Source organism: Eschrichtius robustus, chromosome 14 (assembly GCF_028021215.1).
Source record: "Eschrichtius robustus isolate mEscRob2 chromosome 14, mEscRob2.pri, whole genome shotgun sequence".
NCBI classification, from domain to species: domain Eukaryota; kingdom Metazoa; phylum Chordata; class Mammalia; order Artiodactyla; family Eschrichtiidae; genus Eschrichtius; species Eschrichtius robustus.
In genome coordinates, this window is record NC_090837.1 from 11648515 (window position 1) to 11664174 (window position 15660).

At 45.2% G+C, this 15660-nt stretch overlaps 1 protein-coding gene across 1 annotated transcript in view; it reads left to right on the top strand.

The window, feature by feature from the left end:
* VSIG10 (V-set and immunoglobulin domain containing 10) overlaps positions 1–15660 on the top strand; it is a 36345-nt gene extending 20685 nt beyond the window's left edge. Inside the window, exons 4-9 of the mRNA XM_068563459.1 lie at positions 7–267; positions 6658–6951; positions 9816–9926; positions 10241–10256; positions 11771–11982; positions 12908–15660. Of these exons, the coding sequence (XP_068419560.1) occupies positions 7–267; positions 6658–6951; positions 9816–9926; positions 10241–10256; positions 11771–11982; positions 12908–12963 (950 nt within the window). The 3' untranslated portion in view covers positions 12964–15660. The remainder of the gene's footprint in view (positions 1–6; positions 268–6657; positions 6952–9815; positions 9927–10240; positions 10257–11770; positions 11983–12907) is intronic.

The following is a 15660-nucleotide window of genomic DNA, read 5'->3' on the forward strand; positions in this document are numbered from 1 at the left end:
TTGCAGCACCCCCTCCGTCAGCCCCGCAGTGCTGGGCAGAGCTGTCACCAGGATTGTTCACGCTGCAGCTCAGCTGTCGCTGGGCCGGAGGATACCCAGACCCAGACCTCCTGTGGACAGAAGAGCCAGGAGGCGTGGCTGTGGGGACATCAAAGCTGGGGGTTGAGATGCTGAACCAGCCCCAGCTGTCGGACGGCAAGAAGTTCAAGTGTGTCGGGAGCCACATAGTGGGGCCGGAGTTGGGAGCCAGCTGTGTGGTACAGATCAGTAAGTCTGCTTTGCCTTGTCCTGGGGTTCTGGGGTCCACTCACCTTCCTCTTTTCTGGGACAACCCTTTGAAAGAAGGTCTGGGAAAGAAATCCCAGGGTGTTGGAGTGAACTGAATTCCTTCCATTTCTTCCTTCCTTTTGCTTTTTTTTTTTTAATTGAAGTATATTGGATTTACAATATTGTGTTAATTTCTGCAGCGGAGTGATTCAGTTGCACACACACACACACACACACACAAATATATGTATACATACATTCTTTTTTATATTCTTTTTCATTCTGGTTTATCACAGGATATTGAGTATAGTCCCCTGTGCTATACAGTAGGACCTTGTTGTTTATCCATTCTATATATACTAGTTTGCATCTGCTAACCCCAAATGCCCTCTTCATCCCTTCCTTTCAAACTTTAAAGATGCTTAATGAAACTTCTTGGTTCTAGTCCAAACTGGTTTTCCCTTGCAGTTTCTAAGTACTGAAGATGGAGCAGTGAACAAGACAGACAAGGTTCATTTACTAGTTATCTCCTGTTATGGAACAAATTACCCCAGAACTTAATGGCTTCAAACAGCAGTCATTATCTCACGATTTCTGTGGGCCAGGAATTCATACAGGGCAAGGTGCTGACATCTTGATTTAGAACTTCAGACTTTCCAAACTGTGAGAATAAATATCTGTTGTTTTAAGCCACCCCGTTTGTGGTACTTTGTTACAACAGCCTCAGGAAGCCAATACAATGAGTAAGCCAGGGCCAGAGCGTGTTGGGTTGTGTTGGCCCTGGTGAGGTTGTCCTCACAGTTTATGAGGATAATCCTCAGAGGAGCAGCTGTGGAGAGCTGACATGCTGAGAAGTGAGCCCTGCTGTGTCAGCAGGTGCTTGTTTTCCCAGGCAAGTGACGTTCAGATGGTTTACCCGTCCCACTAACTCAGTCAGCACACTGCTCCCGAGTGTCCACTCTGTGTCAGGTACCATACCTGGCCTTGGGCAACATAAGGGACCAAGACTCGCCTTCTGCCCTAGGACAGGGGTTGGTGAACTATGCCTCATGGGCCAAATCCGACCCAATTGGTTTTGGGACAATTTTTAAAAAATGAGATTTAAGTCACATAATATAAACTTAACTATTTTTTTTTTTTTTTTGGCCGCACCGTGCAGCTTGTGGGATCTTAGTTCCCCGACCAGGGATCGAACCTGTGCCCTCGGCAGTGAAAGCTCGGAGTCCTAACCACTGGACCACCAGGAAATTCCCTAAAATTCACTATTTTAAGTTTATAATTCATTGTTTTTTTTTTTTTAGTATGTTCACAATGTTGTACTACCATCACCATTCTAATCCAGAATATTTCCATCACCCCCAAAAGAAACCCTAGCAGTCACTCTCTCTAGAAAGACCACGTGAGGGTACTCATTTCCCAGTATCTCCACCGACATCGAGTGTTATTAATTTTTTAGATTTTTCCTGTGTGCTAGTTCGGATATGGCATATTGTTTTCATTTGGTTTTCTTTGATCACTGGTGGAGTTGATAATTTTCATATGTGTATTGACTTCCTATATATTATCTGTGAATTATCTGTTCATATTTTGTCCATTTTTCTATTGGCTTGTTCATCTTTTCTTATTATTCCATAAGAGTCAGTTAATTTCATAGAACTGTCATGCACGTTATAGATATTTTTCTGGCATATTTGGCTCCTAAACCACATTTCTGCTAGTGATGAGCAGTTTCTGATTTTGAAAGGTTCACCTCTGTCAGTCCTGTTCTTTTTTTTTTTTTTTTAATAAATATTCATTTATTTATTTATTTGGCTGCACAGGGTCTTAGTTGTAGCGTGTGGGATCTATTGATAGTTGCCTGACCAGGGATCGAACCCGGACCGCCTACATTGGGAGCGCGGAGTCTTAACCACTGGACCACCAGGGAAGTCCCCTCTCCGTCCTGTTCTTTTAGGTTTCTGCGCTCAGAAGGTCTTTGACTCTTTCTTATCAACTTACTATTTGTAATCCTCACCGTGGCCTGCAAATTAGGATGATTCGTAAGTTGCAGATGATAACATGTGTGAACTAATTTACCCAAGATCAGCTGGCTCCTAAGTGACAGAGCCAACACATAGCCAGGCTGGTCTGACCCCAGCGCTCTTGCTTTTATCCAGGTAGTGCTCACTGCTTTCCTGGTGACCTTCCACACATGATCCAGCAAATCTTTTTGGGTAGGATTTAGGTGCTCAGCATGGTTCCAGGTACTGTGGAGGAATACAGAGTCTTTGCCTTTAAAGGACTTAAACTTTACTTGGAGAGAGAAGTCTGGCAAATGTGAAGCAGGAAATGGCAATATCACAAATACAACTGACCCTTGAACACCACAGGTTTGAATTGCGCGGTTCCACATACATGTGGATTTTTTTCAATAAATGTAGTATCTGTATTTTCACTTTACAGATCTTTAAATTAACTCGCTGTGGGGAAAAGTTTGTGTCTGATTAGAGATCACAGGATATAGAATCAAAAGAACTAGGGTTTGAGTCCTGATTCTATCCAAACTGTTTCAGCTTCCTGTCCTTGGGCGAGCCATTTATCAATTCCTTTGTTTCTGAGGCAGAGAGAGCAGGACGTGGATTTTTAGATTTCTCGCAGGTTGGTCCCCCAACCCCCATGTTGTTCAAGGGTCAACTGCGATGGTGACATTAACATTTACTGAGTGCAGATAGAGTGCAGGTGCCAAGTGTTTTGCACACAGTATCTCGTTCAGTCCTCAGTCACCCTGTGAGCTGAGAGCTCCTATTATCCCTCAGAATTAGTTTCCTGGAGCTGCTGTAACAAAGTATCACGAACTTGGTGGCTTAAAACAACAGCCGTTTATTCTCTCTCAGTTCTAGAGGCTAGAAGTTTGAAATCAAGGTGTGGGCAGGGCCGTGCTCCCATCAGAGTCTTCCTGGGAGAATCCTTCCTGGCCTCGTCCAGCTCCTGACGGCGCTATGTGTTCCTTGGCTTGTGGCTGCATCACTTTGGTCTCTGCATCCGTTTTCATGTGACTTGCCCTCTGTGTGTATGTCTCCCTGTGGCCTCTCCTCTTCTTATAAGATACCAGTCCTTGGATTTAGGGCCCACCCTCAATCCAGGATGATTTCATCTTGAGATCCTTAACTAGTTACATCTGCAAAGACTCCATTTCCGAACAAGATCACATTCTGGGGTTCTAGGTGGGCATGAATTTGGGGAGGGCCGCTCCATTTTACCGATGGTGACACAGAGGCAGCCGACTTGCCCAGACTGCAAACAGAAAGCAGTATACACACTCAGAGTGGTACATAATGAGGATGTCCGAAGTGTGTTATGGAAGTAAGTCCCAGGAAGTGAGTAAATGATGGACCGATGCTGAGAGAGGGTGAAATTAGCAGAGGCAGCTGGTGGGGTTGTGTTATTTTGCCCTTACCCTCCCATTTTATTTGCAGATCTTGCCTAAGTCTTTATTCCTGTGACCCCTGAGACTTGACCAATAATTTGAATCTAAATATGTGCTCAGGGTTAAGAAATGTGTCTGGAGAAGGGAGCTGACCAGAAGTTTTCCCAATTCCAGGAGCACAGGAAGCAAGCACAGAGGCTGGACCCTTCTCGGACTCTGACACCGTCCAGTTCTCCCCGCCTCCCTCTTGGGCACTCGAGCCTGGATGTGCATACAAGTCACCTGGGGGGGCTGGTTAAAATGCAGATTCTGACTCTCTTGGTCTGGGTGGACCCAGTATCTGCATTTCTAATTGCCTCCAGGAAGTGCTGTTGCTGCTGGTCGGAGGACCACACCTTGAGTAGCAAGGCCCTTGCAGGCGAGGGGTCTCTGGATCATTCCACTTGAAAGGACTAGTACGTCACTGAAGTGTAATGCTAACGTCCACCTCAGGGATCCAGGACAGTGTAGCCCCCAAGCTGATGAAAAGTGATGCTTTCGGGGATTCCTCCTGCCCAGATTGATCGATCGATCTATCTATCATCTATCTATCTACCTATCTATCTATCTACCTTTCTTTTCTTTCTTTCATTTCTTTTCCTTCCTTCCTTCCTTCTTTCTCTTTCTCTCTCTTTCTTCCTCCCTCCCTCCCCTTCCTTCCTTCCTTCTTTCTCTCTTTCTCTCTCTCTCTCCCCCTCCCTCCCTCCCTCTCTCTCTTTCTCTTTCTCTCTTTCTCTCTCTCTCTCCCCCTCCCTCCCTCCCTCTCTCTCTTTCTCTCTTTCTTCCTCCCTCCCTCCCTCCCTCTCTCTCTCTCTTTCTCTCTCTCTCCGTCCCTTCCTCCCTCTCTCTTTCTTTCTTTCTTTCAGCTGTGCCACACAGTTTGTGGGATCTTAGTTTCCCGACCAGGGATTGAACCTGGGCCACCCAGCAGTGAAAACGCCAAGTCCTAACCACTGGACGGCCAGGGAGCTCCCCAGATCTCTCTTTATATGGTGTGTAGGCCCCTAAACTGAAGACGCCAACTCAGCCTACGATAAGCTGCAGTGTTACGGAGCCCCGTGCGCGGCGGCCCCAGCTTGTCGTCCGCCTCCTGCAGATCTGTGAGGGCCCAGCAGCACCTGCCCCACCCCTGATACAGCATCCCTTTAAGTGCAACTTGTTGAATTTATAGGTGCCACACTAGCTGGATGGTGACCCAGCTGTCTGAGGGGTGAGTGCTGTGTTTGGCAAAAATACATGATGTTTGTTTGGGGTTCAGGGGAGGTGCACCGGGGGAATTGTTTGTTTTGCTTTTAATAAAGGAGGAGGGGGCCATTTATCAGACTTTGGTTTGGGACCCCCAAATACAGACATACTGATGAGGCTTGTCACTGCTGCTGGCTTTGTGACCCTAAAGGAAATTCTGGTTAACCATAAAGCGGGGAAGGAGTGATTTAGCAACATGGGGGGAATCTGACAGTTGATCCAAGAAGGGGTGTCCGCAGGTGAGTTTTCTGAGCAAAACCAGGTTTGGGGTATTCTCTTCTGTTAACCTGACCTAGAGAGAGAGGCTTCTGGGTTGTCCCACTCCCACCCCCTTGCCCCTTCCCCCTTCCCCAGTTGCCAGCAGTGAAACCCTAGTTTCTCTCTTGGAACAAATGCCAAGGGGAAGCGTGTAGTTTCACTCTCCAGGGCAGGAACCCAACATGCTTCTCTGTATCCCTCAGCTGCTGAAAATATGGATTTCATAAATCCTCCCAAGATGAATTTGCTACCCTTCTCAAGAGGGTGTGCATTGTGGGAAAAGGCTTCTCTTGCGAAGGATACAAGTAGATCGCCATAGTAGACCTCATAGCTCCCTGTGTCCCACTTAAATCAGACCCCAAGGCCACAGGGACGCCACATTCTGAGTTTTCTAGGACAGACCTGTGCTAGACAGAAGAATGGCCCCCAAAAGATGTCCACATCCTAATCCCCAGAACCTGTGATAATGTTACCTTACATGGTAGAGGGACTTTGCATCTGTGAATAAGAATTTGAGGTGGGGAGAGTGTCCTGGGTTATCTGGGTGGGCCCAGTGTGATCCCAAGGGTCCTTATAAGAGGGAGGCAGGAGGGTCACATGCAGTAGTGAGAAGTGATGACGGATGCAAGAGGTAGGAGTAATTCAAGGAAGGGACTACAAGCAAGGAATGCAGGTGGCTCCTTTCTAGAAGCTGAGAAAACAAGGAAATGGATTCTCACCTAGAGCCTCCAGAAGGAACCAGCTCTGCCAACACCTTGATTTTAGTTCTGCAAGATTATTTCGGACTTCTGACCTCCAGAACTATAAAAGGATAAATTTGTGTTGTTTTAACTGCTAAGTTTGTGCAATTTGTTATAGCAGCAACAGGAAACTAATACAGCTGCCTTCTGTCCCCTGGAACGCCCTTGTCAGGTTGTGTGCCCATATCTTACCTGATCAGTATGGTTATTATACATAGAAGCTTACAGCATAAGAAGTAAGGAGATGTGGACCACAAAAGCGTGACTCCTTGGGTTCCATTCTTACATAGAGTGACCAACTCATCTTGGTTTGCCCGGGACTTCACCAGTTTTAGCACTGGAAGCCCCCAGGTCCTGGGAACCCCCTCAGCCTTGCACAAACCAGGACATTTGTTCCCCCTAAATCCTAGCTGCTCACTTATTTAGTCATGTGACTTTGAGCAAGTTACTTAACTTTCTCTGTGCCACAGTTTCCCCATCTGCAAGATTATTGTGAGAATTATTAATTGGGTTAATAAGTAGTATGGTGCCTAGCCCATTGAATGTTCAACAAATATTAGCTTTTATTATTATATGAGACCAGGTGCAGTACAGAAGTTCCTGGAGTTGCTTTGTTTGGAAGAAGAATATTCTTGAAATTCTCAGACCACCGATTGAATCTCCTTCAACGTTTGTCTTTCTTTACCTTCTTCTGATGGTCAGGGAGCCCCTCCCTTCTCTCTGAGCCCATGAAGACTTGTTTCGTGGGAGGCAATGTGACGCTCACCTGCGAAGTGTCTGGAGCCTACCCCCCCGCCAAGATCCTGTGGCTGAGCAACCTCACCCAGCCGGAGGTCGTCATCCAGCCCAGCGGCCACCACCTCATCGCCCAGAGTGGCCAGAGCTCCACGCTCACCATCCGCAACTGCTCCCAGGACCTGGACGAGGGCTACTATGTCTGCCGGGCTGAGAACCCCGTGGGGGTCAGGGAGGTGGACATCTGGTTGAGCGTGAAAGGTGAGTGAAGTGGCCCCGGAGGAGGAGGAGGAGGGCCGAGAGCTTCAGAGGACCTGGCATCAGCATGGGGACAGCTTGGTGCCTCCCTACCTGTGGGTCACTGCCATCTGGGAGAAGGCCTATCTGCTTCCCTGTGGCTTGACAAGGTGGATGGGAAAATTATTGTCCAGTCCTAAATCTCTAACATTTGCATAGGGATAAAAAAGTTATTTAATATCTGTTACATCCCAAAGGAAAAAAAAATATATATATATATAAATAAAATACATACATGTATAAAATAGATATAATTTATATATATACATATATATAAAATGTAAGCTGAGAAACATAATAGCAAAATGAACACCCAGGAAAGTAACATCCCACTTACGATATAGAACAGTGCCAACGCTGCTGGAATTACCTGCAGATAGTGTGGCCAGATTTAGAAAACAACAATAGTAAAGCTAAAAAAACAGGATGCTCACTTAAATTTGTATTTCAGAAAAACAAAAAACAAACAATTTTTTTTTTTAATGTACGACCCCAGTATTGCTTGGGACATACTTATTCTTTTTTTTTTTTTTTTTTTTTTTGGGACATACTTATTCGAAAAAAATTATTCATTGTTTATCTGAAATCCAAATTTAAGTGGGCACACAGTGTTTTATCTGGCAACCCTACCTGTAGGCCCATTTCCAGGCTCATACTGGGCCTTCTGAAAAAGGTAACCACTATCCTGAGTTTCATGTTTTATTTAAGAAAAAATATGCTGCATACGTACACATTTCTACATAATATATTGTTTGTTTTAGAGTTTTGAAAAATGGTTGTTACCATACAAATGTAGTCTTTTGTAATTTGCCTTTTTTATCCCACATTTTGTTTCCAGAATTTATTCATGCTGATGTGTATAATTATACTTTGTACCTCTGTACTGCTGTATAATTTTCCATTGTATCACTACTCCACAACTAAGTTATTGATTTTCCTGCTGATGGTTGTTTGTGCTGCTTCTGATTTTTTTGTTGTGATGAACAAACGGTGTTGCTATGGAAACCTTTTTACCAGCCCCTTGTGTACATATACCCAGGTCTCCAGACAAATATTTCTCTAGAATATTTGTACAAGGAGTAGAAATGAAGGTTAGGTTATGTGCATTTTTATCTATGAGATAACATCAAATTATTTTCCAAAGTGGTTATACCAATTTCCATTTGCAACGGCAGTTGTTCCACATTTTCACCCACAGACTTTGTGATTTTTGCCCATCAAGTAGGTGTAAAATGAAGTCTCACTGTGGTTCTAATTTGAATGTGTCTGATTACTAAGAAGGCTGAGCATTATTTCATATGTTTATTTGCTATTTATGTTTCGTCTGCGAAATACATAATTGTGTCTTTTGACGTTTTCCCCTTTCCTATAGATATATAGGAGTTCTTTAGAAATTCCATATGCTAATTGTTAGTTTTATATGTTACAAATATCTCCTTTCAGTTGTCTTTCTTGTTTTCTTTATGGTATCCTTCAATTGGCAGACATTCTTACTTTAATGTTGTTGACTTTATGAATCTGTTCTTATATCATTAACAATTTTTGTGTCTTAAGAAATCCTTATCTATCCTATGGTCATGAAAGTATTCTTCCATATTTTCTTAAAGTTTTAACACTTGCCTTTCATAGTTAACTCTGTAGTCCATCTAGAATTGATTTTTGTGAATGATGTGAGGTAGACATCAAGTTTCCTCCACCCCCCAGTTTGGATAACTATTTGGTCTAGCACCACATCCTGAAGAGTTCCTCTTCTACTCACTAGGCTGTCCTATATCAAGTTTCCTTCTGTGTGTGGACCTGTTCTTGGATTTCCTATTCTGTTCTCTTTTTTTAAATATATATATATTTTTGGCCGTCCCAAGCAGCATGCGGGATCTTAGTTTCCCTGACCAGGGATCAAACCCGCGCTCCTAGCAGTGAAAGCGCTGAGTCTTTTTTTTTTTATAAATTCATTTATTTATTTATTTTTTATTTTTGGCTGCATTGGGTCTTCGTTGCTGTGCACGGGCTTTTCTCTAGTCGTGGCAAGAGGGCTCCTCATTGCGGTGGCTTCTCTTGTTGCAGAGCACGGGCTCTAGGCGCACGGGCTTCAGTAGTTGTGACTTGCAGGCTCTAGAGCGCAGGCTCAGTAGTTGTGGCTCACGGGCTTAGTTGTGGCATATGGGCTCTTCCCCAACCAGGGATCGAACCCATGTCCCCTGCATTGGCAGGCGGATTCTTAACCACTGCGCCACCAGGGAAGTCCCGAAGCGCTGAGTCTTAACCACTGGACTGCCAGGGAAGACCCTCCCTATTCTGTTCTATTGATCACTTCATTGTGGCACCAATAACTCACACTCTTAATTACTATGGCCTTAACAGCAGGCTTGATGTGTGGAGACACAAAGATTTTAACTTTCCAATGTTCTTCTTTTTTTTTTTTTTTTTTTCTGTTTTTACTTTTTATTTATTTAATTTATTTTTCTGAATTTTATTTTATATTTTTATATAAAATTATATTTTTATATAAAATTAGTTTTACATAACTAATTCTTATTCGTTATCTATTTTATACATATGAGTGTATATATGTCAATCCCAATCTCCCAGTTCATCCCACCACCACACCCCCCTCCAGTGTTCTTTTGCATCACATGCTTTGTTTGATTCCCACAAACTGTCTGAAGTAGAAAAATGAGAACTTTATCTTGCTCTGCAGGGAGGTCATATGCCTTGCCCAAGGTCATGAAACCGAGATAAGAGTAGGATCCAGGCCGAGGAGGGGAGGTATTGCTCTCCTAGCTGTGTGTATCACGTGGCCGAGTCAAGGGTGTGATTTGTCTTTGCAGAACCTGTAAACATCGGGGGAATTGTGGGCACCATCGTGAGCCTCCTTCTGCTGGGACTGGCCATTATCTCCGGGCTTCTGCTGTACTACAGCCCTGTGTTCTGCTGGAAAGGTAAGGGCTTCCCGGAACGGTAAGGGCTTCCTGGGTCCCTTTGCTTCTCTCTCAGGCTCCTTGAGAGGGTGTGGGTGGGGGAAGGTGGCCCCTGTTATGCTCCCACCTGAAGCTCCATTCGAGAGGTTTCCAAATTGGGTGCAGATGTGCAGTAATGCAGCACCTAAGAACCACTCCTGAACACCCTGTCATCTCTCGTATTGGGTCAGTTTTCTCATTGTCCATTCTTTTGTAAATGTTAGATTGATTAGAAACTTCTGTGAGGCCGAAGTGGATATTATTGGATATTAATGTTTTTTCCTTTCTCCTTTCAGTAGGAAGCACTTTCAGGTGAGTGTTCCCTAGACTCAAATCAAAAATCCATTTCCATGATGTCTTCACTGATGTTTTGTTTATAATATTTCATAAGGACAATAATAACCACCGCCACTGGGGACCTACCACGGGCCAGACACGGGGCTGGTGCTTCCTCAGGCATTATTACAACCCCGTCATGAACTCTTCAGGGTGCTGCTGTTGTCTCCGTGTTCCAGACAAGTCGAGGGAGGCTCAGTGAAGCAAAAAGCAGCTTCTGCAAGCTCATCCAGGAAGTGAGCGGCCATGCCTGCAGTCAGACCTGGGCCTGACCCGATTCCAAAGTCTGTGCTCTTTTTACGACACCAGACCTTGGGGCGAGGCACATTGCTGGACTGTCACTGAGGCATAAAGACAGCATGTACATGTTGAGCCCGGTCATTCATGCATTTATTTTATCTAGTTTTCCTTTTCTAAAAGGAAGAATAAGTCATAGTCTTACAGCATGTTTTGGAAGAGTAGTCTGAGCATGCCCAGAAGCCCCTCCCAAAAGGAAACCTCAGTAGGGGCAAAGCAACTAAATGGAACTTATGTATTTAGCCTCCTAAGGAGATTCTGGGTGGGAGCAAAGAACTCTTCTCTTTGCTCCTCTTATCCATTTATAACTATGGGGTATTATTGTTCTGGGACCATCGTTCATAATGAGGGCATTTTATTGTTCTGGGACCATCTTTCAACGGAAAGTGTTACCTTTACTGCCCTGTTTTTGAGGGTCATTCTGGAATGAATCTGTCATTCCCCAGGCTTATTTTTCACAGAAGGGAGCAGCTTGGCATAATGGGAAAAGGCTTTGGAATGAATGGACCTGGGTTCACATGGCAGCTCTGCCCTTGAAGCCCATGGCTCCTGGAAAATCCCTGACCCTCTCTGAGCCTTTGTCTCCTCATCTGTTTCTCAGAGGCGGGCTGTAAGGATGAAATGAGAATGTAATGCTCCTCGGACTGTGACTAGCCCGTGAAATGTACAGTCTGGCTGGGCAGGCAAGAGCCAGCAACAAGCTAGAGAACAATTCAGTGCCAAACCGCTGCCCGTGGACGCCAAATTCACTCATAGTTCAAGGCTTCAGGGGGAGGCAGAGGACTTTACTTGGGCCTTGAATAATGAAAAGGTGGAGAAATTTCAGTAAGCGCAGGAGAAAGAAGGGCATTTCAGGAAAGGAACAGAGCGTCTGTGTACGTGCTGTGAGGGGAACTGAAATGGTGGGTGCTTGGGACAATGAGGTCATCTGCCTGAGGAGCCGCAGGGTGGGGAGAGGTGGAGTGATAAAACTCACCCAGCACAGGATACAGTTATCTAGACAGTCTTCGGCAGCATCTCTCTGCGAGGTTACAACCGCACTGTCATCTCATGACTCAACCAAGTTGAATACATGAAGAATTTTCCATGTTACCAGAGGGGCTGCAAAGAACCAAGTGTTTCCTATTCAGCGAGGGCTGAAGTTGGAGAAAACAGGGTATCTTCTTGATTATTTCTCCCCTTCTGGAAATTAGGAGGCAAGACATGGGTGATGTCATGGTTTTGGTGGACTCAGAAGAGGAAGAGGTGGAGGAGGAGGAAGATGCTGCCGAAGAGGAAGAGGAGGAAGCAAGTGAGAGGCACGAGTCGCCAAAAGAAGTAACCAAGTACGGCCACATCCACAGAGTGACCGCACTGGTGAATGGGAACGTGGACCGCATGGCCAATGGACTCCAGGCTCTGCAGGGTAAGCTCTTTGTCCTTAGAAGCTCTCTGCGAGGTTGTGGTGGGCTTCCCCGGAAGAAATCTCCAAGGGTCTGTCTTTTAAAGGTTGGGAAAGACAGTTAAAGTTTAATCTAGAATCTGAGAATCTCCTATCAACTACCAACACGCTAATTAAATGGACAAATATTTATCAAGGGCCTGCTCTGGGAAAGGCACAGATTGGTACTGTCAGGCACTAGAAAAGAAAGACCGATGGTGAAGGGCTTTACGAGACCAGTTAGGGCGAACAGACTAAAACACGAGGGGGAAATGAAAACAGCAGGAAGATTTAACCAACCCTTTGCGAGGGCAGTAGAGGAGCTTTGGCAAGAAGGAATCTGATTCCTTGCCTGATGAATGATACGTTTACAAATCACAGAACCTCAGGAGAAAGATGAGAGCCCTGAGGGGTGCATTGGTTGGGAGACGTTTTATGGAAGATGTGGGCTATGAGGCACGTCTTTCAGGACAGCTAAGTTTGAATAAGCAGAAAGGAGAAGGTGGTCCAGGTGAGGGGAATGGCAGAAGCCAAGAGTGTGGAGGGTGGGCAGTGTCAAGCATGTCAGAGGATTTTGAGTGGAAAGAACAGGTAAAGGCGGGGATACACACCCTGCCCCACCTGCTCCTCCACAAAGTCATCAGTAAAGGTCTAGAAATAGAGGTGACTGAAAACTGACTGGTGGGGGGGAGGAATTCCCTGGCGGTCCAGTGGTTAGGGCTCTGCGCTACCACTGCAGGGGGCACAGGTTCAATCCCTGGTCAGGGAACTAAGATCCCACATGCCGCACGGAGTAGCCAAAACAAAAACAAAAAAAAAAAAAAAAAAAAAGAAAAGAAAACTGATAGGGAAACAGAGTCACCCCTATTGAGATTACTCAGAGTTGGGTCTACTTTTCCCTCCTGTACAGATGACAGCAGTGAGCGGCAGAGTGACATCATTCAAGAAGAAGACAGGCCAGTTTGAAGAAGACAACTGTCCTTTGTTATCCTGTCTCAAAAGCTTGGAAAGCTACATCGAAGATGAGTTTTATATTCTGCTTCACTTGACTTGCATCCCTGCCTGAGGGCTGAAAACGGTTTGTGGCTCTCAGCAAAAAAAGGAAAACACACACACATCTTTCCTTCCCTTTTTTTTTCTTTTTTCTAAATTGGTTTGATTTACTGTAAGTTTTCTCAAAGATGTTGAAAAGCTTTGGAACGGGCAGTGTGTGGGGGGAAAGCTGCATTTGGTATCTGAGGTGCCCCTGTCGCTGTGCCCCTGGCTTTCTCCAGGTTGACTGATGCTGAGATGGGGGAGCAGGAGTGGGGGGAGGCACTTGGCCTGGGCGCCCTTTGTCACTGTTAAAGGTCTGTAACCAGCTCGCCCCGGCACACGAGGGAATAGTGTGGGGTGATAAGGACACTTCCTTTCTCACTGCCCAGCTGAGCTGAGGAACCAGGCACACATCAGCTCTCTGGAAAAGGTGAGGGGGGTCGGCTACTGAGGCTAATCAGAGGGAGGCACTTTGGTTCGGGTTTTGAGTCGGAAACACCTGGTCTTGAATCTGGACTCTGCTCCTTACCTGTTTCATGGGCTTGGGCAGGTAGCTTTACCGCTCCCCTGAGCCTCAATTTCTTCATCTGTGAAATGGGTGAAATCACACCTATCTTACAGGGTTATGGTGGGGACCAAGGTACTTCAGGATGTGAGAGTGCCTAGGAGGTGCTCCGTAGATGTTAGTTATCTTCTCCTTTGCCTTCCTTAGCGGAAGAAGAAAAATGTCAACTGTTCAGTTACAAACTGCTGCCTGGGCCTTCCATTCTCTGTAGAATATTCCAGACCAGGGCATCATCAGAGCTCTCCTGGGGATTTTTGCCTCCCTGGAGATAGAATTCTTTTCAAAAGAGGTAGGGGCTGGTAAGAGGAAGCGCCTTTCATTAGAATCTCGCATTTTCCAGAGCTTCGTGTTTATAGAAAAGCCTCTTAGGTGATGCACTATTGGCTTTCAGACTTTCCCATCCTTCCTTTCTCCTGTGGCTTTGAAAAAGGCAAGGAGAAATGTTTTGTAACAGAGTAGATCAGTTCGTCTGGCCTCGGTTTCTTGATCTTGGAAATGGGAATGGGAAAGCTTGTTTCCTTCCTACTTCTTAAGGATGTTATGAAGATACGCTGCTCAATAATGCTAAGTTTTGAATGAAAATAACATATGATGAGTTTAAGCTGCTGCTGTTCCCTGTACAGTTTAGAGACTATTTTTTTCTAATTTCATCCTAATCTCTTAAATGTCAGGGACCTTCTAAGGGTGTAAAATATGTGTGCTAAACTTGAAAATCTGACTTGAATTTGCACTCTTCAATGTTGCATATCCTGCTCTGATGGGCACGACTTAAAGGGGAACTTTGCTCTCCAATAACAGGACCTGGGACTCCTAAGATGAGAGGTGTGTTACCTGCAGGGTTACCCTGCAGGTGTGGTTGCAGCAGGTCCACTTTCTTGGATGAAGGAACTAAACTGAGGGAGTCACTAGAAGTGAGCCCTGTCCCCAGCTCAGAACACCGGGGAGGTCAGAGGCTGGCTGCAGTGTCTACCCGTCAGGGATAGCTGTGACCTAAAGTTCTCTTGTTGGGCTGGGTCTTTCGCTGCGTGGAACCTCACATTTTTAACCACTCTAACCAGTCTAAGTTAGTGTCATTTCAGAACGGATACTTGACAGGTTGTGTTTAAACTCACTGAACACTGAGCTAGTCTCTGGATCCGACAGTCCACCCTGCAGAGGCGACCATATTTAAAAAGGGAAAAAGCAAAGAAACTATTAGAAAAAAAAAAGAAAATCCCTAGCTGGGCATGCAGAGAATGATTTGCAAGATCACTGAGATGCCCCCTGCAACTTCCTCTTCTCCTGCATGCACACCTGATGATAGGGAAATCTTCAAGGCAGGATTTTTCCACTAGTAAATGGGAGCTTCAGGGTCTTGGTGCCAAACATTACTAACCCTTGTGCAGCTGAGCTGTGATTGTTGTCCCTTATATCTGAGCCCTGTGTGCACAGACAATATTGCTGGGTCAGTTAGGAGCTGAGGTACCGGGGGGTCTGCAAGCTTTAAGGATTTTTAAAGAATTAGGGCTTTTTTTCTTTTCTTTAAGATGACCCATCCCCAACTCCACCAGTACGTTGACAGCGGGTTACAGACTTTCTGTGGCAAAGTCCAACTTGTTACATTGTGCTTTAAAATAAAATCTTATCTGAATGTATTGTGAACTGGAGAGGAGGAGATATACTTACTTACCAGAACCAGGAAGATAAATACTTCCAGGCCATCGCAACTGACATTCCTTTTTCTCAAAACCTGGTGGACATTGGGAAAGGGGCTGTCACAATCCTGTGGCTTTGATATCAGCTCCCATTCTCACAAGCACACACCAACCCTATTACTGCAGCCGGAGAGCCCATGATGGAAAATGTCCCTAACCCAGGCACTGAAACCTGGAAAATCATCCTTGCTGGGTAAAGTTTATTATGATGCAACATGTGCCAACCGGTATTTCTTACCATGGTCCTTGCCAGGAACTGCTGCAAAAAGAACGAAACAGATCCCTGTGCATTATTTACATTTTAATAATTGGTGTGGAGGCGAAGTTGGGAGAAATTCATTCTGAGGGTATAATATGGATTTTTTTAAG